Here is a 24,611-nt window from a genome sequence, read left to right on the forward strand (position 1 = left end):
TTATTGGGAACATGAAGGAAAGAAAATAATAAACAAAACAAAAAAGCAAAACAAAAACAAAAACAAAACAAAACAAAAAACAATGATGATTCATTCAGTACGCAAAAAATTACTTTTTGTCTCATATAAACCCGGCATGATTGAATCAATGATTCTATGCGGCAGATATTGTAGATTTATAACATGGTAATTTTTTCACCCATTTGTTAAGTATGGTGTTATTTGCATGTGAAGCCTCCGAAACGGGCTTTCTTGGGTATCAGTATATTTTTCAAACATTAACCATAATATCAATTTTTTTTTAAATTTATGACATTCTGCACATATCATGTAACAATTACAATGCAGATATCAATATGGAACACACCAATTTAGATATGCATAGATGATAATTAACCTTATTGTTGTTTCGGAGGCTTCATTTGTTTCGGAGGCTTCAATTGTTAACGGAAAGTTTGTATTGGGTCACATTTTCAAACGGTGATATATATCTCCATGATTTAAAAACAAGTGACTTGAGGATCTACTTTGCTACATTTTGATAAATAGATTGGATGAGCTCTTTTATTTATATTTGCCCAAGCTTGCTGAACAGTTTGTTTCGGAGGCTTCAAAAAGTTAACGGAAAATCGGCTCTTTGAAGTCAAGATTTTATAAAAATTTTAAAAGCTTGCAAATCGACTAATTTTTGTTACCCATTTCAAGTTAAGATATCAACCGTTATGAATCAAGAAGAAGTGAAGAAATAACCAAGAATTATGAACCAAAGCTACACCCACAAAGTTTGTTAACAATTGTTAACGGAAAATGAAGCCTCCGAAACGACAAATCTTGAAGTCCGGTTCTCAAAAATACAGGGCTGTTCACAATTAAATCTAATGTGGCAGTGTTTACTGAACATATGACCGTACTTTCAGGATAAGAAAAATTATCCATGAACTTATTTATTTTTTATTTTATTATTAGAACATACGCTTTTATATCAGCGGCACACGTCTACCCGACGGGTAGACGTGTGCCGCTAACTGAAGAAAACACAGGGCTTTACAAAAATGTTACTGTTTTTTATAGTTTTTCAAAATGGCAATATTAGGTACATTTAAGCCTGCTAAAACTGAACGCAGTAACTCCCGAAGATGATTATGCTACCCAAGGTAGCTGCTAACTAGATGACTTATGTGGCCAAAAATCATGGAATTCTGTGGGATTATTAGAACACAACGGATCAAAATGTTAAAAATCCAAAGTTACACCCTTTACCGTGAAAATGACCGTATTCCTTTGTTTCGTGGTTAAAAAAATGATTTCTTTTATATAGGCCTATATAAAAACTTTTGAAAATAAAAAACAAAACATGTTTTAATACGTTTAAACATTTGTGTGTTTGCTGGGACATAGACTATGCGATAGTCGATTTTTTGATAAATAAAAACATGTTATTACTCAAGATGAACGCATTCAGTTGAACACGAAATTATACTGGATATTTATTACATCAAAATACTAGTTTTTAATACGTGCGGACCTACTTTTTGTGTTGTCTTTATATAAACACCGTTCACATTATGAAACTATTTACTAAAAGTAGTCTTTTCTGAAGCTGCAAAATACACTCGTGTTTTAACGGCATGGTTAACGACTAGACTACGTGTAATCTCTTTTACTCCAATCAAAGCTACGCTTACCATTCATTGTGTTACTGTCCATTAGCGTGTGGGAAGGATTTGGGTAAGCATTCTATTAACACATTACACATCAACGCCTCGGTATTTTCCTGTCGTAAACACGTTAGGTAACCGGCGATTCGGTGTTATGTGTGTGTGGTGTAATGTCGCGTTTTATGGCTCGTGTTATATATGGCCATTATGTGACTGTTTTATGTAAGGTGTATGGTAGTTACGAATGAATTTAGTTTCTGCCAAAATTTTAGTGTTATTTTGGTTGTTTTCTGGATCGACACTGAAGTGAATGAAGTGGGTACAAAACACAACTCTGACTCTTGACTGAGAGTTTATCATTCAATTTGAGTAAGCTTACCAAAATACACATTTTCCAAGTACCCAGCCATCTGTCCATGCCGTCTGCATGCATGAACATCAACATTAATGACACGGTTATATAGTGCTTCCACCACCATCACCATGCAGGGAAAAAACTAGGTTCACTAATGAAGGAAAAGGTCAGTGAGGTAAGGGTACTGTAACGGTATTAACTTTACTCAAGAACTCTAGCTTCGAATTTGCACACGATAGTTACGCATTCGATGCTAGAGTACTTTAATATGGTTTTTCAGTCGGACAGCGGTGCAATTTTTTACACCGGAGGTTATTTATTCTGTTAAGCTGAATTTATACTCGATCGCTTTTGCAGAAAAGCAATTTTCACGCATGCATGCTCAATGTTTACTTACATTTCCAGAGCGTCAAGCCGATCAATCGATTCAAATCGCCGAGGCAAAACGACGTCGCTTTTGCAAGTTGAAGAAATCTCAACTTCCCTGCGATATCGCTTGACACATGAATGCGTCAACCAATCATATACAACCATCTGGACCTATTATTTTGCTATTTTGCTAATTGATTTACCTTTCTCGATTATTAATTTTTGGTGATGAATTAATTCAAAGCAATAATTATTGACAGCAACTGATGTTTTACAAATGTATTTTGTGGCATTTAGTTATTTTAATTGTCGTCTGCAATCGCCAACGCCGTGATAACTTAGTATAAATGCAAAAGCGACGAGCGATGCATCGCCAAATTCGGCGATTGCCCATCACTTTTCAAAAGCGATTAATCGCAATCGCTCGGCGATTGAGTATAAATTCAGCTTTAATATTGAAATTTGGATGAAAGTTATTTCGATGAGTCAACTGTATCTTTTGAGCAAGATTTGCCTATTTTTGACAGTCTAAAATTTTGCTGAAGTGTACATGTAATTTTAGCAACATTTTTGATGCAATCGCCTGTCGTGATCGTCTGTGTTTACTTTTGAACTTCCATTGCTTTACACGGTGTCATGCTTCAGTGAATCCGACTAGATTTTGAATGCAAAGGTCTCTGTGAAGCTATCGGTGAGCAAATTCTTGGCAAGAGTTCTCGAGCAAGTCAAACTGGTATCAATAAGAATGACATTTACTGATTAAAGACTACATAGTGTTTACTCAAACTTTAAAGTAGTGTTTTATGGGTGATAACATTAATACTTTAACTTCATATTATTAAGTATTTAAACTTCTAAAACATGTTTACAAAATATTATTATGCTTGAAATTAAGAGGGACAAATATTAGAATCCACATCAAAAGGAAGTGGGAGGTTACTCGGGAACTCTAGCTTCGAATTTGCACACGATAGTTAAGCATTCTATGCTAGAGTACGTTGCTATCGTTTTTCGGTCGGACAGTGCCCAGCGGTGCAAATTTTTGCACCGAAGGTTTTTGAAATTTGGATGAAAGTTATTTCGATGAGTCAACTGCTGTATCGTTTGAGAAGATTTGCCTGTTTTGGACAGTCTAAAATTTCTGCTGAAGTGAAATTTTAGCATTATTTTTGATGCAATCATCTGTTGTGATCAGCTGTGTTTACTTCTGAACTTCCATTGCTTTACACAGTGTCATGCTTCAGCAAATCAGACTAGATTTTGAATGCAATGGTCTCAGTTTGGGGGCACTCGTAATTCAACTTTCAAGGACGTCTCTGATTTCAAAGACGGGTCAGTGATTTCACATACGGGGGGTCTGTGATATCACATACGTCAAGCTTTGTTGACAGCTGGGTACTCTATGCAGCACATCGGCACGAAGCTGAGTGTATTAGAATAAGCTTTCCTATGCTTAGCAAGTATATACCTGTGCAAAAATTATATCTATCTGTGCAAATTCTGACAAATGGTCCCAGAACACACTTAGATTGCAATGGCCAAAATCAAATGTTTTGAAGTAAAAAAATCCCAAGAGTACCCAAGCCTGCGCTCTAATATTCATGAATTGGATAGTAAAATTAGCAGGCACTCAACTTGGACTAGCTACAACCCTGACTTCAAGGCCTACTCACAAAAGTATTCCCACTGCGCTGGCACATTCACCAACTAATATCGCTTATGAAATTGCGACTGGGTTTAGAAACTAGGGAGTGTGTGATTTATGAGACGCCTCTGAAATATGATACTGTTATGTGACATGACGCTCAAGAGTATTTGATATCATAGACATCCGCTGAATTATGAGTGCCCCCAAACTGGTCTCTAGCCTAGAATGTGAAGCTATCTGTGAGCAAATTCTTGGCTACTAGACTTCTCAAGCAAGTGGGAGGGAACAGAGAACTTATTGAAACCAGAACATTTAAGTAAAAATGACAAGACCTAGACAACACCATGTAACCGATTCTTTTCTATACAGCTCACCTCAAATATCGACAACCAAATAATCATGATACAATGTATTATAATATTTTTTTCAGTTGAGACATCAGAATGGAACAACAGTTACATAAGGCTTGTGATCTTGTGAGGAATATCACCTTGTCTAACAGGTAAGACAGATACGCTATTCCATTTGAAATTCATACACCCCATATGGAAGCCATGACCTTAATCTCCAACCCAGGTAGGGGAGATTTCAAATGGGGTCACCTGAATGGGTAACTCCATTAGACATCTACATTCCCTGTGTGGAAGAAAAGATAAACTGCTGGCTATGCTAATTTTGCATTGCAAAACAAAACAAAAATAACCCCAGCCTTGTCAATTCATGAAAATCCTTCTGACGAGAACCTAAAATTAATTTTATGCAGCCAATGACAAAAAATGTCTTTGTTTTTAAGCTGGGTTAAGGGATCTAAAATGAGCGTTTATTATGTTTCGACAGTATTTTTTGTGGGACATGAGAGCACCTCAGACCTATCGAATTGCATTCTGAATACTGAAGCATGTCTTTCTGATATCAAATAATTTTCATTTTTGAAAATCACAATATAATACAAATTTTATGACAAATTATAAAAATTTGATATTTTTCAAATTTTTGATATATAACAGTCCTCGAAGTAAATTATATAAATCTAATGATATATTCTTAAAGTGTATGTAGGGGACGAAAAGTTGACGGTCAATTGAAAATTTTGACCTTTCATATTGAAGATATGGATTTTTTTCCCAAAAAGACCTTATTTTTTTTTTTTTTTTTTTTTTTAAAAATCCATATCTTCAATACTAAAGGTCAAAATTTTCAATTGATCGTCGGCTTTTCATCCCACCTACATACACTTTAAGTATAAATCATCAGATTTATAAAGTTTACTTCAAGTACTGTTAAATATCAAAAATATCAATTTTTAATGATTTGCCATAAAATGTGTATTAAATTGCTAATTTCAAAAATGAAAATTATTTGATATCAGAAGGCCATTCTTCGTATTCAGAATGCAATTGATATGTCTGATGTGCTCCAATGTCCCACAATAAATACTGCATGTCCAAACGTTCATACCCCAGCACTTAAAGGAGTCATCTAGGCCTATAATAATTTTAAATATTTAAAACATTCTCTGTATCGAAATTGATTGTATTATTGACTGATTGGTTGGTTGATTATTTCCTTTAATTTGCCTTGACAGATCAGAGAGAGGCCCACACCTGCAAAACTCAATAGATACAATTGAAAAGACACTGGTGCCCATCATTCATAAGCTCCATTGTTCTAACCCAGGGGATGCTTCTACTCAATCGTTACCAGCAAAAGAAGATGTTGTAAATATTAGTAAAAATTTAGCTGAATTATACATCCAAAATGCCAGCAATAATAGCAAAGTTGCCCACAGGTTAAAAAAAAAGGTGAGATTTTAAACATTTTAGTTCTTGTTGTTTTGTGATGTACATGTAATGTCTCAGGCTTCTTAACCCAGACAAGGGGGTCACTAGTTAGGTTTCGCAAAGGTTACCAAAATGGCCCCTTGGCACAATCTAATGTGAATTATAATGTCATATTCAGATATTAAGTCCACCGATTGAACTCCACAATAAATGGCCAAAATAGACATACGAATCAAACAATAACAAAAATCTGGCATTTTGGGGTTTGGTATACCTACAAAAAACAAATGCATTATTTTTTCTTGCTTAAGATATTATTGAACAGTGCTTTATAAATAAAAGTAAACGATAAAATAAACCCAGACAAGGGGGGGCACTAGTTCGGTTTCGCAAAGGTTGCCAAATAATGTGAATTATAATGTCATATTCAGATATTAAGTCCACCCATAGAACTTCACATTAAATGGCCAAAATAGACATACACATCAAACAATAACAAAAATCTTGCATTTTGGGTTTTGGTATACCTACAGAAAGCAAATGCATTATTTTTTCTTGCTTGAAAATATTATTGAACAGTGCTTTATAAATGAAAGATAAAATGAAGTAATGTATGTTATGTTTAGTATATTGATATTGAGAGATCGTAAACAAATTACAGAGAATACCCCCAGAAAGCATCCAGCATGTGCAAGAGGCTAATGTATGTTTTAATATGTTGAAATTGACAGATCATAGACAAATTAGAGAGAATACTCCCAGAAAGCATCCAGCATGTGGAGGAGGCTAATGTATGTTTTAATATGTTGTAATTGACAGATCATAGACAAATTAGAGAGAATACTCCCAGAAAGCATCCAGCATGTGGAGGAGGCTAATGTATGTTTTAATATGTTGTAATTGACAGATCATAGACAAATTAGAGAGAATACTCCCAGAAAGTATCCAGCATGTGGAGGAGGCTATATGGAAACTCATAACTCCTGAAGACGACACATGTGGGTTAGACCTCATCACTCTAAAAACAGGTAAGTGTAGGGGTTAACCCTCTCCAGGCGGGTTGACTGCAGACGACAAGTTTTTTTTTAAAAATAAAAAATTTCTGAAATGTTAAGTATCATGACCAGACCATATTCGGAATCAGCATGAAAAATGCATTAAAATGAGTACAAACAAGCCTAGTATTGGTTCATTGGTTCTCAAGATAGCTCTTAATATTTTGTGTCATTTATTGTTTTCTTGATATTCTTTTTTTCCAGTTTCAAATTTACTTGAGGACAGTGTGATTGCAAGGAAAGCACTAGAAGCCCATTTCACTCCGTTCACATCAACTCTAGCAATAACATTAACAGAGGGCGTAAGATCCATTGATGTCACAGATGACAATTATACTCCTTCTTCCAGTTCATCTGCTATGCAAGTGTGTCAACTAGGGGCCAAAATATGCCTACAAATGTGCCGATGCATGGGGGACAAATTAAAGGATATCTTGTGGATAGAGAAGACCCCATCAAGTCAGTGTTGTCCTGATGGAGACAGTTGTCCACCAGATGTTGCTAATGTTACACAGAACTTTCACCGTATTCTTCAAGCTCTTCTGGATATGATAAGCAATAAGGTATATAAAGGGTCAACAAGTTCCAAGTTTCCCCTTTGAAAGACTTTTTAGAATAAATCAATTTTATTACCAAATTAAAAAACAAAAGTTACCAGTAGCCAGGATCTATTTGAAAGGGGAACATTGTAATCCTGTGCGCTGTCATTTTGTGTTTTTGCCTCTAAAATTAATTGTCTGCATAAAAAAGACAAATGATTTTGCAGAATGATTTATATAACTTTCTTGCACTAGCAGGATGATATATTATATCAGTTCTGTAAGTAAAAAAACCAAATTTAATATTTATATTTACAATCTTAAATTTCATAATCTGGTACATATTTTGTTCCAGAGGTTTTCCAAAGAGTGTAGTCTGATGGCAGGTGGTGCATTAGCAATGGTGTTGAATTCAGCAACCAAGAAGAAGGAAGCAGACAGCATTGCATTAAACATGCTACAATTACACAGCAAATGTGAAGTGTGGACACCTGAGATGGGTATGTAATAAACTGAGATTGCCCCATCTGTTATGGCTGCCAGGTGTAATATTTTTTATATGGGCCAAATATAAGATGCAGAAACTGTTAAATGTGTAAAGGGCAGCTATTGCAGGTAGGGCCTTCTTGTGCTAACCACACACAAAAAATCTTGAATTGCGCAATTATATTTCTTATCAGTAAAAAAAAAAAATCAAAATTTTTAAATTCTATCACTTATCAAAATTTGTATTACTCATTTGTCAACACAACACTTATCTTTTGCCATAGCACAATTAATATTTCCAATAATTGACCAGGCAATAACTACAGTAAAAATTTCATTAGAATGAACAAAATGCAATGCGAACGCACAGCCCTTGGATACTATAGGGCGATTTCATGAAAGGTCATTAGTTCAAATCTGCCTCAAGAAGGCATGATACATGGAACAAGTACAAAGCAAATTAGTCAATCAATATCACTTCAACTGGGGATTTCTTTTGTGCTTAATGCATGCATCATGTCTTCTGGAGGCAGATTTGAACTAACGACCTTTTGTGAAATCGCCCTATAATGAAAATATTAACCAATAGAGGCCGTCAGCCTTTCGCCATCTTGTGGGTACAAATGTTCTGTGTGTTCATGCGTCGGACACTACGCGCAGGGCGCATCTTGCCACGCAGCTGTTATCACGCAACAACGCCGTGATTTTGCTGTTTACGCATGGAGTACCCACAAGATGGCGGCATATGACGTCACGCTGACGGCCTCTATTACAAGTGAGTTGGCATGGTTGGATCCATCTCGGTATCACACAGTGTTTGCGGACAATCGTCACACTGTTGGAAGCTGTGTTCATTCAAATGCAATTTCTACGTAAGGAGATGCACATGTTATGCAAAGAAGCAGGCTCTAGTTTTGCTTTAAACATATTCAGGGCCTATGACACATAGGCGGTTTTCCCGCACAACGATATGAGAGTAGCGGTAAACATAAATAGAAAGCAAAATTTTACCTCTACGCTATTCAAATTTGGTTCACTCACCCGAGCGCTTTCACCACAAAGGTTGACCCAGTGAAAGTGCTCGAGTGAGGGTACTAAATTTGAGTAGCGTAGAATTATAATTTTGCTTTCTAATTTAATTGTTGACTTCAATATCATCTCAATTTTTCTCCAGCAATTAATACACCAGATAACTCAACATTAAACATAGGAAATATCAGCATTAAGTGCAAATGCCCTACAGGGGATGCACCTACAAGAAAATTCAGTCAACTGACGCTACTTCGAGGTCTTCTTACATGCAGCAAGAATGAGTCTATACTACAGGACAAGGTAAGCTTATCAATTATAATTATATTAACCCCATGAGAACTACCTGCCGATTGGCCAAAAAGAAGTTTTCATTTTCAATTGGACCAATCAGCAACATTGTTAGAATAATTTGACCACGCAAACAAATTGGGGTGAATTATTTGCAAAGCTCCATTCTGATTGGTGATTAAAGTAAAGATATCATGTAATTGACCAATCAGAGGCAATGTTAGATTGGCAGGTAGTGCTCAGGGGGTTAAAGGCTAGGATATTATTTCCAATCCATTCTGCAGTTGGGACAAATGCAACAAAGCATTTTCCGCAGTGACAAACATCAAGAATGACAGGCGTGAGTTACTGTGCATCAAAAAATAATAATTTTAAATAATTTGTATGTTCTTGCTTTCATGTATTTTGCTCTGTAAAGCGCTTAGTGAATTTGTTTTTGTTGTCAGGCGCTCAAAAATATATTTTATTATTATTATTATTATTATTATTATCAAAGTCCGGGGTACAATGTACTAGATAATCGGGCACATAACAATGGTTTCTGTCTGTAATAACTTAATTATGCTATTGGTCGTCGTGCCATATTTTCCCATCAAATTTGGATCACAGAAAAAGTTTAGGAAGCCCTGTACTAGCCTTAAAAGATACACCATGCAGCTGATGGCATTGGTAACATCAACTTTCTGTTTGGAAGGTTTAACCTCAACAAAATTTGGTGTACTTGTCATTAGCAGCTACAAAGAAGCTTAGCTTACTTTATAAAGGTATCTTACTTTGTAAAGTTAGTTACTGCGTGGATGACTGACTGTCTGAATGACTGCCAGTCTGACTGACCAATACACTGAATCACTGACCAGCCGACTGACTAATTTATCTACTGACTGACACACTGACCGGCCGAATGGTCTACTGACTGACTAACTAAGCTACTCTGTGATATTGATAGAGTAATTGACTAAATGACTAAGCATATGATTGACTAACATATTGACTGATTAACTTACTTTGTAGGTGAATAAGTAATGGTGTAAATCTATAAACTATATTAGTCACTGAGAGAATTATAATGAGTAACTCAGGGAGCATGAAGGTGAGCTTATGAAAGTTAATTTAAGTTGATTTGAACCCTGTATGATTCTGCATTGATTTTAACCCTGTATGACTGTTGATGTTGATTTCAGGCATTACTACTTGATGTCATATTTCCAATGGTGTGTGGTATGTGTTATCAACTGCGGGATATGCAATATCATGCACTGCAAGGTGAGTCACATAGGTACACTTTCATTACAAATTTTACTGTTATGTAACAACTTCTAGAGAAGAATTCTGTGAAAAGAATGTAATTTGAATAAAAGTGAACTTCATTCACTTCATTAATTAATACAAGTTTAAAAAACATAAATTTTGTTGCAATCATTCAACACAAGGGAAATGGAAACTTAACACTTCGTTGATTAGACCCAAGGTCATCAATCGTGAGGTCAACTCCATCACAATGTCACTGGAGTTTTCCTGAAGAAGATGTGTGTTCTTACATCGAAATATTGAGGTTAGCTACAATTTCCTTTGTGTTGAAAGACTGTCTATATTTTAATTGGCTGCTGTTTAGCTACCAATACATATTAATGTTAACATTGACTTGAATAAATATTGTTCTTATTACCAGTACTCACATATTGGCTACAGACTGTTAAGAGAGAATTAGCATTTCTTCACCAATCCCAGGATGTGAGTGATGCATCAGTTGGTATAAAACAAGAGCAGCGTATCTTTAGTCCCCAGTCCAAGGTAGTGGAAGATATATTAGCCATTGCATGGCAGAGTTGGCAGAGTCCAGTGGATGGTGTGCCTGAATTAGTCAAGTCTATTGTAGCTTTGTTACTGGAGGCTTACGAGGCAGAGAATAAATTGCTAGAGATCTGTGAATCAAAAGTAAGTGGCTTAAAAAAGTAAGACTTGAAATGCATAAATAAAATTATTTTTGAAAATTATTCATTTAAACTTCAACACTACTTGTTTATTTCACTTACCCGGAGCGCTTTCGAGGAACTTCCTCGTCATTAGCCAATGTTGTTGACTCTGATGTTTTCTTGGAAACGGCTAGAGACCAACCCGATCAGGTGACATCACACTTGATGACGTCACCGAAGTCGGAAGTTTCCTGCCCCTGGTGTCGCTGGTTTTGATCAGGTTGTCCCACACAGGATCTAATTCCAATCCTGTGTCTCGATTCAATGAAGGACCGATGATGGATGGCTGATGACGAGGAAGTTCTTTGAAAGCGCTCCCGGTAAGCAAAATAAACAAGTAGTGTTGAAGTTTATATCAATAATTTTCATTGTTATTACCACTACGTATGAATCTGCAATTCTATATAAAATTATTTTTTCCTCACTCCTGATATTTGTTACTATTGTCAAATAATCTTTTTAAATGGATGGACATGTGAGAGAATATTATATCTTAAACCTTGGAATAGGTATGTGACTACATATAACAGGTAATCTATATGCAATAACAAATTTGAATTGGAAAATTGATTGATTAGCTGAGTAATTGATTGGTTCATTGATTGATTGACCAATGCATTGATTGGTTTGTAGACTATACTATCTTTAATTTGTAATCAATCACTTCATTGCCACATATATGTGTACATCTGTAGTTTCAAATTGTGTTTACATACATTAATGGTGGGTTTGTTTTCATTTGGTATGATAACGTATCAGTTATTAATTCTCTTATGTGTTTCTATACAATCCACAGTTATACAAAATGATCACCACTAGACTCCAGCACAGTCCTTGGCATGTCAAAGGTCGCTATCAACTGCTCTGCACAGTCATCCCATACTGCAACTCTTCTGAATTACTAGTCTCTTACCCAGCCTTGCCTTCCCATCTACTGGAATGTCTAGGGACCAACTATCTTGCAGTGGCTGCCACTGATGTCTATAGAGTGTGGTTACAATGTTTAAAAGCCAATAGTAAGACGATAAAAAGGAGAAAATCTGATGAGGACGTAATAGCAAATAGTAAGACGACGGAATGGGAGAGATACTGGCAGCAAACACTATTGACAGGACTGTGCAGTGACAATGAGTAAGAAATCATCTTCTTTTTTCCCCCAAATAGACATTTCATTCTTGTGCTATCGGCATAGTGCTAATAGGGGTAGTCAACATGGAAATTGTTGCTAGTGTTAATTTCGTGAATGCAAGAAAGTTGTATCTGCTACTTATTACCCTCTTACTGTATAGCAGGATATGTTAGCGGCCCTAATTTTTTTTGTGATTTTAGTAGATCTGAAATTAACCGAACCTGTTTTTGTTTTCATGTAAATGTACCCTATCAACTTTTGACACTTTTCTAACATTACCTATCAATATTTATTTGCCCCTCATGAAAGAGTAGAAAATTTGTCTGTAACCCAGATTTTGAAGGAAAACAATCAGCTACTCAACCAATATAGCTCAAGATGTCAAATTCTAGTTTAAAATGGAGACATTGATCTGACCCGTATGCACTATTTCATTAAAAAAAACTGTAATCAGCTAAGCTGTATATTCCAACTATACGGTCCACAACTTATAAGTTCCCCCCTAATACTTTTTAGAATAAGTCAAAAAGTATTTTACGAAATGTAAAATGTCAAAAGATATGTATAGCCCTATTTGTTTTACACATGTATACCAATTTATAGCGTCACACGTCATTGCGTTCAGTCACAGTGGTTAATTGTGTAAGAAAAGAGGCTGTTTTAAAAGTTGCACCTGAGTCCATAGCAGTCAGGTTTTCTTTAACAAACACATGAATAGACCTGGCCTACTGTATTGTTTGAGAGCTGACTCGTATGGACTCAGATGCAACTTTTAACATTGTTTAAAACAGTCTCTTTTTTTTTACATAATGAACCATTGTGACTGAACGCAATGACATATGACGCTATAATTTGGTCGATATGTGTAAAACAAATATGGCTACCCACACCTTTTTACACGTTTGCATTTTGTCAAATATTTTTCGGTTTATTTTAAAAAGTATTTAGGGGGGAACTTATAAGTTGTGGACCCTATATCTTAATTATAATATTATTAACAACACTCTTAATATAGCACCTAATTCAAATGTCCATGTCCAAGACCAAATCATGTAATCAACTGGACAAATGACACAAAACCTTAGATGCCAATATGCAGATTAAATTTAGACTCTGATTTCACCTTTTTTTTTTTTCAGAGTGGTCCGATATCACATCATCAATTATTGGCTTCCTCTGACGGTGAAATTCCTCCCTGAATCTTATGTGATAATGAGGACATCACTGCAATCAGTATGTGAGGGAATCAGCAACACTAGAGTCCTCCATGCTCAGATTATACTACTACAACAAGCCAGGATGAATCGGGTTAATGAGCAGGACTGGATGGTAAGAAAATATTTATTTAGATGTCAATTTAACATCCTGAGAACTACTGCCTTTTTTCAATAACCTGCGATTGTGTCTGTGTATTGAAAATTTATTATAATTTGTAATTGGATTAAACACACCACATCTATTCCAGGGTTCACAGTTCAGATCCCATTAAATTGAAATATGCGGGTCCCAAATTGATTTTTGTGGGTCCAAATTGCACTTTGAGCATCCGATGTACGGAAGGCAGAAACACCCGGAAATGTATTTTCAGTACTGGTGCGCACGATAGATATTGAAGTATGCCAAATTCGACACCCAAAACTTACCCAAGTTGAGCTGAATTGGTAAAAGATGACTTACTGCGATCGGTCCCCTTTCTCATTATTAAAGAACTACAATTATAACCTAATGATATGCACTACTTTAATCATCTAATTATTTGGCTATTTTATCATATATGCTTGGTTAAAAAATACAACTACCATGAAAACTTGTTTTCTGGATATCACACAGAACTGTTCTCAGCTCAATTGGCTTGTAGCATATTTTTGTAATAACTTTTCATTCATAAATTAAATACATTTACTAAAATTGCTGCTACATAATACACAATGTGTATCTTTTTCCGGGTCCAGTGAGTACAAAAAGCGCCCTGGACGCGAAAAAACTGTTTACCCTGGTCTATTAATGAGGTTATGAATCAAAATTAATGGTAAAATTTGATTTGGTTAATACATTGCATACACAGATTCAATGTTTTCACAGTTAACAAGTCAATTAATTGATATTCCGTAATAAGGATCATCCAAGCATTGATGGTTGATCGAAATATGTAATAAAATTTTGACTCCACTGCCTAATATAATTGTGTTACTCTCAATACATGTAGGTCCATGAGTGGGAAGGAATGAGTGCAGCTTTGTGGCACTGTGATGAAGACGTCCGCTCTGATGCATTCAGTCTTGTCTGTATCACCCCAAAGAAATCCCAGATGCCATCAGAAATCGAGGTACAACTCATACAGAACTTCATTCCCAATAACATGAATTGTGACAGTGCTTCATTTCGCAATAAGCTCCATAAATCCATCAGAGCAGTGCTGACAAGAATGCGTGATGGTAGTCTTGCATGCTTGAGACAATTGAAGAAAGAAGAAGCAAAAGCAAATGCCAAAGATGAATTGAGAATTGGATCGCTTAGTGAACAGCTCAATATGGGTGTCCGGTTCTTCAAGATGTTTCTAGATACGGCTATATCTAGTTTGTTTCCTGGTGCTTGTTATCAAAGAAAGAAAATGTCTCTTGATGTGATAAGCTTACTATATGAGACAATGTTGCATGGATCCGGGTCTCAGAAGGTGCAAGGTGGAAACGCTGGTAAGGAATTTGATACTATCTTCTGTAATGATTAGGGTGTGGTTAACTGTAGAGGAATAATCAGTGATATGATATAAACTACACATCCTTAAATTCATCAAATTTAGATTTCAGCATATTTCAGCATAATTAACTTTGCTAATGGCAAACGTGAGAAGAATCTTACAGAGCAAAAGAAATCTGATAATTAACATGAAGGTAGGATATGTATGTACTTAAAATGTCATTCAAGTGGGGCTATCAAATTTGGAAAGTATATATCGGAAAGTATAGGTTGGTTCAATGTACACTAAAAGGCGTATAGTCTGTATACCTTCCTCGAGTCAATAATTTAGATATTGGTTTATATTGTACCCTTATGATGTAATGATGAGAAGTGTATAAAAGTATAAATTTTGGAATGGAAATGATGCAAGGAATCCAACAGTTAACAGTTTTTGTGAAAATCTCATAATTTTATTTCACTTTACTGATTCGAGGAAGGCATACGGACTATAGTAAATCTACTACTTACTAACAGATGTCCAGTCCTGAAACTAGTTCTAGCTACAGATACGATGTCCTCCAGTCATCACCGTTCTTGCCCTTTCTCCACAAGTCTTGCATTTTCCAATCCTTAAAATTCCGTTCGTACTGCGTCGCTACATTTAGTTTTTGGTCTACCCTTGGGATGTTAGCCTGGCATGGTTCAGAAAAGTATCATTATTGGTATTTTGTTGTGGTGTTTCTAATTAACCTGTATTTATATATTTTATTTCTGTTCAAATCATTACAGGATCTTCAGAGACACTTCTGGAATGGGCAAGAACTCACCATCAATTTGACCTGTTATCTGAAAGGTAGAGAAGTTTTATCATTACAATATATATGTATATATGTATATTATTGAAGGCATTAGGCCAAAAAAAAAAGATTGCTTGCCATCCACCGACCGACCCAAAATTTGCCAAAATCAGGCTCGCCCCTTTAAACAAATTTTTTTGTTTGTTTTTAGTTTATCATTTTAATGGTTTTTTATTACATTTTCTGTGTCTAAATTTCATCTCAAAGCTAAATTTGGCCAACAACATTTTTCTTAAGAAGAAAATCATAGCTGTAAACTCATTATATACTGCGTCAATAAAGTATCACAATTTCCAAACTGAACAATATTGGGGTAAATTTGTTTTTTAATAGATGCACTATCTAATTCTGCACATTATGACACCACGTTGAATCCAATGTGACTTCAAGAAGTAAAGTTACAAACATTTGATTAGATGAAGGTCCAGTTTTAAAAGTGACAAACGGGCCTTTTCAAAAGTCCACAGACTAGACATCTGGTTTGAGAGGGGTGAATGGCTAAAAGCGTTTGGCTTTAATTTAAAACAAAAGGAACAAAAAAAACTGAAACAAAAGAACTGACAAATAAAATGAAAGTTATAAAAAGTACAGAGAAGTAAAAACTGAAATAAAAACTGCTTTAAATAAAGCTTCATTGACGAAACTGTGTTGTCTCTCTGTTGCGCTTGTTGGAATTTTTTGCGCCTTGTATAGGCCAGTTTGTCACTTTTAAAACTGGACCTTCATCTATTCAATTGCTTGTAACATTACTTCTTGAGGTCACATTGGATTCAATGTGGTGTCATAATGTGCAGGATTAGATAGTGCATCTATTAAAAAAACCAAATTGCTCTGTTTTGAAATTGTGATTATTTTTCCAAATGTAAGGATACTTTATTGGCGCAGTATAATATTTATAACTATCCATTCATGCATCATGTTTCCAATAAACTTGGCATCTTATTCCTGTAAGTATGCAGTCGTTCTAATTGAATCAATTTCTATGGTGTATCTTGCGTATTGAAGGTTTTAAGTGAAGTATTGATGTATCTTTCCACATGACCAATGTTCATTGCCTACAGGCCTATACAGTAGTGAGTCATTTAAAAAAAAGAAATCCGAACGACTGACCCACCCTGTAAATCCCTCTGGAGGGCAAGCAAACAATTTTTTCTTGGTATTATTACTATGTTCTCAAGTAACACAATCAAATGTCATGATTTGTTATGTAATGAGATCCCTTTTTAATTAACTAGTGCACCTGCAGCTGTGAGAGCCCTGATGCTGTGAGAGCACTGGCATGATAGCGATACTGTTTGACCCCAGATGAGCTTTGACCTCTGATGACCTCGGTGTAATTTTTTTCATGCCCCCCTCATACAAAGGATTCCACCTATCAAGTTTAAGCTCAATAGGGCAAAGTTTAAATTTTGCCCCTACATGACCTTTGACCCTGGTTGACCCCAATTTTGTTTTGCGCATATATTCCCCTCGCATCAAGGATTCCACCCACCAAGTTTGAGCCCGATAGGACAAAGTTTGAAATCCATGACCTTTGACCTTTGACCTCGGATGACCTCCATATAATGTTATTCATGCTCCCCTCATACAAAGGATTCCACCCACCAAGTTTCAGCCCGATCGGACTAAGTTTGAAATTTGACCCTCCGTAATGACCTTTGACCTCGGTTGACCTCGATTTTATTTTATGCATATATTCCCCTCAGATCAAGGATTCCACCCACCAAGTTTGGGCCTGATCGGACAAAGTTTGAAATTTTGACCTTTGACCTTGACCTCCGATGACCTTCAAAACCACATGGCAAACATGCTTTTCCCGAAACGCATAGCCGGACAGACAGACAGACAGATAGATAGATAGATAGATACACAGATAGATAGATAGAGACCGCTTGTTATTTTATTAGTATAGATTATTGGAAGGGAATTAATTGGGGTGTATAATAGTATTAATGCTCAGGGTTTTTAAAATGTTTAGGAACTACACATTTCTCTCTGCTGCATCTGCATCTGTAGAGTACTGTGCAAACTTCTGTTCCCAGCCCTCATTAGTTGTTAAATTCTGTAATAATTCACTTGAGTCACCTAGAATTCATCAAGGGTTTTTAAATAGGTGTGTCTTCCATCATGGGGTAGACCTACAATATAGATGTAGGCTGTGAAAGTTACAATAGAAAACTCATGTAACATTTCTAAAACACAAATAAAATATATTTTCCCCCTCTCTCTTTCTCTCTCTCCTCTGATGTAGAACTGCAGTTTTGATACTGACGTGTGTTCAAGATGGCTCCAATGACATCAGGAATGTGGCCTTTAACCTCTTGATGACCTTCTACCCACCGATTCTCCCATCATCCATTTCATTTCCTGCGACATGTGGTAATGAGATCTTATGTAGTGGACTTCGGCTGATTTGTCATCCCAAAGCACATATGGCTGATGCAGGAGCTTTGCTGTGTAAACTCACTTTCATGAAGTAAGTTTAATTTGATTTTGCTGTTAAAGAAAATATGGCAGTATAAATTATTATAATCACCAGATACTGACAATCTCAGATGAATAAAAACTAGGATCCATTTCAATTAACTTTTAAACCAGCCCTCGAATTAAGGATCTGAAGGGGCACGGCAACTTTTTTAGGGCAAGTTGATAATTGCCGTGGATTTTCACTGAAAAGGCAAGGCAGCACGGCAATTTGTAATATTTCAAAAGGGCATCAAGGCAACTGTTGAAAATTTGAGAAGGGCACCAAGGCAATTTTTCAAAAGCGAATAGATGCATTGCCGTCTGCTGAATTTGACACCAAAATAAAATTCGACTCTCAACTTTACACTAAAATAATACAAAGCAATCAAAAATCAACAGTTTAATTTACTTAAATTTTATGATCCCTAGTTCTGAGCTGCAAAACTGACTTGACACGGCGATGAAACAGCTGTAACTTTGGTAATAATATTGATCAAATTCACCGGTATAAAAACTATTTCGTGCAAAAAATATCTAGAGATGGGCTTACATGTACAAGATAAGCCGATACGGGAAGGGTATCGCCATCGGTTTGCAATGGGAAGTCAATGTTTGCTAATCGAGAGATTAATTGATTTGCCCAGCGCTCGGATTTTGTTCATGACACGAGGTCGAGGAAGCTTAGCTGCTTAGTTACTAACAGCATTTCTGATTGGTCGATAGTACGCTGAAGGTGTTTCTCTGACCAATCGAGAAAATGAAGTCATTTCTAGCAACCAGATATGTATAAAAGCCGATGTGATTGGCTGAATATCTAAGCTTTACGTAATACGTAGGGGTAATGAATATTAATTCACAACAAACTATTGTGTATACTGTAATTGATAGCTGGGTTACGATGCTAAAATTAGCGATCGTATTCAATATTTTCGATCTAATTTTCCACAATTTTGCTGGGATTTAACCAGTACTTGTTAATGATTTTATAATGAAGGGGCAGGGCTGGCCGGCTAGGGCACCCACGGCAACTTCATTTAGGGCACGGCAAGTGACTGCCACGGTAAAGGACATATTTTGAGGGCATTGCGGCAATGGGGGTGGGCACCCATGGCAATATGCCGTCGGTGCCGTGGGTTAATTCGAGGGCTGTTTTAAACCTTCATAACTAAAGTAACCGTTTGTAAGTTATGAATACGCTTTGACTAGGCATTACTTTAGAAGTGTTCTTGTAGTAAATCCCTATTACTTACAAAGGGTAACGATCATAAGTCAGTTGAGTGAAATGGAACGTACGAGGCATTGTGAGTGAACAATTGATTTTGAGACTTACAAAGCTTTGTAAAGTTGAGTGATGAAATCCTTTTTTCTTACAGCTCTGATAGAAAATTGTCATAAGTTAATGAAATCCTTTTTTTTAATATTACATTTCTAGGAGTATTTTGCAAGTCAATACTAATCAACCTGGTGTTGATGAGACCAGCAATCTTGGTAACCATGACAACCAGCCTCCTACAGGAATAGATGTTTTCATCATCAAGTTGCTGGATATTCTCAAGTATCAATTTAAGTGCACTCAGGCCAATTTTGTCAGTGCTGCTGCTCTTACTCCTATGCATGGTAAGAGAGGGGAAAATAGAAAATGAATGATTTAAGGGTAGACAAGGTATTGTTGGTCGAAGCAACCTAAAAATTGATTTTCATTATCTAGATAAATATATTATTGAAAAATAACACCTTGATGTTTTGCAAAAGTTCATTCTACAAATCGTATACTTTGCAAACTTGCTTAATTTATTGTTGTTAATGAGTTATGTACGCTTTTACAAAAGTGTTGTTGTTTCAGCCCTCTTTACAACGTAACTCAAGAACCGCAGCACTTATAAAAGTATATCTGTGATATTTAATTCTTCTACATGCTTGCTATGAATTTAGCAATGCAGTTTTTGCCAAAGCTCACTACCATTCGTAAGATGCTATGAACTACCAAATCACAACAGTTTAAAATAATTAATAACCTTAATTTGCGCCATTACAAGTAGAGATTTACAATAGCAATGATATAATCCACACGGTTGTAAAGGTCAGCTGCCTTTGCTGAGGGCCAATTGTTGCTATGACCGAGAAATATATTGCAATAGAAGAACTGACACTCATGAATTTACCCATGTTTAACCAATCTATTCTCAACATGAAAACAAAGGAAACCTGTACAAAGTAATAGTAATGTCATTTGATGTAATGAGGTGATGCATCATATATCATATCTACTCTGATCTGATTAGATGGGCCTCAAAGTGTGTATGAATAGAGGCCGTCAGCCTTTCGCCATCTTGTGGGTACAACTGATTTGTGTGTTCATGCGTCGGACACTACGCGCAGAGCGCAGCTTGCCACACAGCTGTTATCGCGCATTAACACAGTGATTTTGCTGCTCACGCATGGAGATCGAACGACCATCACAGCGTGTACCCACAAGATGGCGGCATATGACGTCACGCTGACGGCCTCTATTTGCTATCCTTGTAAAACCATTATTTTCATCCAATATAGGTGTTATTTTAACCATAAGAAGATGTCTGACAGAAGACCCCAGCATCCTACAGCTTGTGTCAAGAAAACATCCTGACAAATGGTCTACCATCATGGAGGACATCCTCAACACTATACATGACATAGTGTTCTTCATCTTAGGTGTACTGTCTGGAAGAAAAACTGAGGAAGAAGAAGCAGCAGCAAGGAATTTGGCACCCTCATTTGGTCAGATGGGGGAGGCCATTGATGGGTTGATTGGTGCATTGTCTCATGTTCAATTAGATGGGGTGGAGAAGAAAGAAGACACAACAGCTGTGTCAGATGAACATCAAGTTGTCCTGTCTTGTTGTTGGCTTAATTTAAAGGTATGTTAGTATAGTATGTATGTGCCTGATGTGGTTTGTGTACATGTGAGCGGGTGTGTAATACTCAGCAATATTTGAGGACACACAAGTGAAAAATATGTGCGTAAAAGTGGGCACACAGGAACTGTAGTCTGTTCGTAACAGTAGACGCACAGGAACTGTAGACATTCACAATTCCTTGATAGTGCTACTAGATTGAAAATAGTAAATTGAGAGAACAAAAATATCAGGGCTCGGCGAGAATTTAATCCCTGGGCGGCCATATGATTACTGTTGGAGGGTTACACCACTGCAGTATCTGAGTTCACTGTCTTTTGGTACACTCTTAATCTTACCTAGTCATGATTGCATACCCTCTCACTGTCATATCGGCCAATTATATATTAAGTAATGAAGAAAGGAGGTGGCCTATATAATCATTTAAATCTTAATTTCTTTGGTTTGCATGATTTACTTCAGATCCTCCCATATATTAATTGTGTCTAGCATTGTCTTACACCCTGCTAGGGTGATGCATATAGGCTGCCTCCTCTCTTCAATTTACACTATATACTCAAGAACCAACCCTTTTTCTATGTTTTTATTAATCAGCATACATAGCACTTCTATATTCGAGTATAACCTCCCCAGAAAGTACTGCGTGATTAGTTCACAAATTGTAATATATTCAGTTTAGCTGGATAACATGTTTACTTCATTGTATACAGGAAAGTAGTGTACTACTTGGAGCTTTGGCAGAATCCTGCCCATTGTGTGATGAGGAAAACAAAGGAGGACTACTGCAATTATCTCATCTACAAAGAATAGCTGACATCATGATTGAAATACTCACCAAATGCAGACACAAGGTTGGATGTTATCCTTATTCTGTTTTGACCATCCCATCAATAATAAGCTTGAAGTGGCTGCAGTTGTAGCTAAAATATTTTAAATTGTCATTATTTTTATGTATTGTATTCGACCAAACTAGTACAACTCATGTAAGAAGTGACCCTTGCAGAATTTTTCAAGTGACAATTGTCTAAGCACCTCCTATTCAATCCACATCATTATTTATATTTTTGTCAATGTCTTATTAAAAATACCATAGAAATCAGGGATCCTCAACTTGTGACGCACAGATGGCACAAAATGGCTAGTAAAGAGATTTTTTTTCATTTTCTAGCTATTGGTGAAGTTTTTATACCTTGATTAATTAAGAAATCTTTTCTAGAAGAACCATCCTAAGCCATATAAAAAGGCTAAAATGCAGTTCAATTACCGCAGCTTAGCTGGGACCCTAAGGCGGCCCCTGAACCCCACCCAATTTGCGCCATTCAGGATGTTTTGCTATCTAGGTAACGCAGCAAAATGAATCAACTCCCATTAATGCCTATTGACCCGTGACCTATTTTGCTGCATTACTAAGGTAACAAATTGTTATATCAAAATGAACATTTTTAACACTTTGTGTATAACTTTCCAATTTTTACTTTCACTTCATCGTTTTAATAAGCACTCCCTCATCTTCCATGACTTCTGATCAGGCAAATTACTGCATGTAACATTGTAACCTTAAAAATATTCTTGTGATATTCCAGGGAGCCATTGAAGGATGTAACCAGGGTTTTGCCAGACTATGTGCTAGACTCCTCTCTAGTCATAATCAGAAGTTTGCTAGTCTTCCTCACAGTTTACTAGATAGAGTTCTTGGAATACTAACCACTGCAGAATCTTCCTTCACTAAGAAAAGTGCTGGATTACCGCTTGTGGTAGAGTCTATTGTTGTGGCAGAGCCAAAGGGAAGAGAGGTGAGTTGATTCCCTGATATGAGAACTGTTGTCTTTATTATGCTGTTTTCTAATTGGTAATCATGTGATTTATTCATCTGAGTATCCAATTCAAATACAGCTTCTAAATATTTAACCTCAATCCTCTTCAGCCCTACCACCATTCTTAACATGTTGCTGATTGGCGCAAAAAAACGTAATGGTCTTCTTGTAGCCAATCAATCATCAGAGAGCAGATTTAACTATGAGACACTCTCAGCGTTTGTAGGTGATTGTTTACACTTCTAATAGATTTACTAGCAGGGACACAGTTTTTGTCTGTGGTTTATACAAAAAATAATTTTGTCACTTTTAACCAGAATTCGTTTATCTTTCCCCTCACACACCTAGGTGTACTCAATCCATTGACATTCATTATCACTGTTGATGCACCTTGATGGTGTTGAAATTCAGAACATTATAAAGGCATCTATTTTACTAAGCTTGGTAAACTGAAACATTTTTCCATCCATTAACAGAAATATCTTCTACAACATGCTATGCAAAGACTTGCATCAATAGCCAAGCAACCGCTACCAGATAACCCAGATGGCAACCTGGATCTACCACAGACTCATGCTATCAATGTGATGATGGCACTCTTCCGTTGTTCTGCTATTAACACTGATATGCTTGCATATGTAGGGGATGCTGTAGAGTTTGCTATCACTGGATTTGCATGTCCTTTCTGGGCAATAAGGAATTGCTGTATGCAGTTGTTTGGTGAGTGACAAGTGTAACAAGGTCTTATTTATGTATCTTCTTGTATTAGTTTTGTAAAATTTTTGGGAAGTAGTTCTTCTGAAGTTGAACATAACAGATAATTGGCATCTGCACAAATCTTCTTGAAAAGTTCAACCAGTTTTTAAAACAGTCAAGTTAGCCGTACCATTTGGTTTGAAATTGTGGTGCAATAGTGTGTGGCTATGCGAGTAATAACCCCACAGTTGACTAACTTTGATCACATAAAGCAATTGAGCTCCCCTGGGCTAGGAACTAAATGCTCCTTGTGATTTATTACCCGTATGAGCTGTTTCTAGTTGTGATGGTTATTCCTTGATATAGGCTGATTAGGGTTCTCTGCATATATAGCTGCATCCCTGAATGATGCCACATGGTTTATTATGGGGTGTCTTGGACTATTATAGTGATCAGCAATTATCTGTAAAAGTGTGCATAAGCCTGTGGGTTTGTCATAGCCACTATTAATCACCTAGTTTTTGAGTGTGTACTTTTTTGTGGCTAAGATCCTAACCAAGCAATTGACACTTAAATGTTGCACAATCGTTTGTGCGCTTAACATTGAAGGACTTTGGAAATGCGTAGAACATGTTACCAGCAAATTTGATGTCGAAATTCACAAGAAAATGAAGTGTACTGAGCCTATTTGATAACCATTTGCCCATTGGGATATTCCATTTGAAATCCATACACCCCTGTGGATGACATGACCTTAATCTTCCATGCAGGGAGTGTGAATTTTAAATGGGGTTACTTGAATGGGTGTCTCCAGAGGACAAGCAGACCTCGCCTATCTGCTAATGTGAAAGTTTTGGTGCCCCTGAAAAGAGCCCTTCACTGAAGACCGCCT

The 24,611-nt window shown here is 36.4% G+C and overlaps 1 protein-coding gene and 1 long non-coding RNA gene across 2 annotated transcripts in view; both read left to right on the forward strand.

Annotated features, from left to right (window-relative positions):
* The first annotated feature begins 1,769 nt into the window (after positions 1–1,769).
* On the forward strand, positions 1,770–5,822 carry LOC140151902 (uncharacterized). The gene is made up of 3 exons (XR_011858993.1): positions 1,770–2,188; positions 4,461–4,532; positions 5,616–5,822. It is a non-coding gene; the product is annotated as an uncharacterized lncRNA (long non-coding RNA).
* A 598-nt stretch (positions 5,823–6,420) lies between these two features.
* Positions 6,421–24,611, forward strand: part of LOC140152273 (tRNA (32-2'-O)-methyltransferase regulator THADA-like) — a 30,264-nt gene continuing 12,073 nt past the window's right edge. Inside the window, exons 1-17 of the mRNA XM_072174577.1 lie at positions 6,421–6,501; positions 6,719–6,839; positions 7,071–7,429; positions 7,761–7,905; positions 9,066–9,223; positions 10,393–10,474; positions 10,881–11,146; positions 11,981–12,315; positions 13,453–13,642; positions 14,520–15,006; positions 15,782–15,845; positions 18,101–18,325; positions 19,748–19,932; positions 20,866–21,212; positions 21,920–22,060; positions 22,793–23,002; positions 23,500–23,743. Coding sequence (XP_072030678.1) covers positions 6,421–6,501; positions 6,719–6,839; positions 7,071–7,429; positions 7,761–7,905; positions 9,066–9,223; positions 10,393–10,474; positions 10,881–11,146; positions 11,981–12,315; positions 13,453–13,642; positions 14,520–15,006; positions 15,782–15,845; positions 18,101–18,325; positions 19,748–19,932; positions 20,866–21,212; positions 21,920–22,060; positions 22,793–23,002; positions 23,500–23,743 — 3,640 coding nt within the window. The remainder of the gene's footprint in view (positions 6,502–6,718; positions 6,840–7,070; positions 7,430–7,760; positions 7,906–9,065; positions 9,224–10,392; positions 10,475–10,880; positions 11,147–11,980; positions 12,316–13,452; positions 13,643–14,519; positions 15,007–15,781; positions 15,846–18,100; positions 18,326–19,747; positions 19,933–20,865; positions 21,213–21,919; positions 22,061–22,792; positions 23,003–23,499; positions 23,744–24,611) is intronic.

The sequence above is a fragment of the Amphiura filiformis genome, chromosome 5 (genome assembly GCF_039555335.1).
Source record: "Amphiura filiformis chromosome 5, Afil_fr2py, whole genome shotgun sequence".
Classification (NCBI taxonomy): Eukaryota; Metazoa; Echinodermata; class Ophiuroidea; order Amphilepidida; family Amphiuridae; genus Amphiura; species Amphiura filiformis.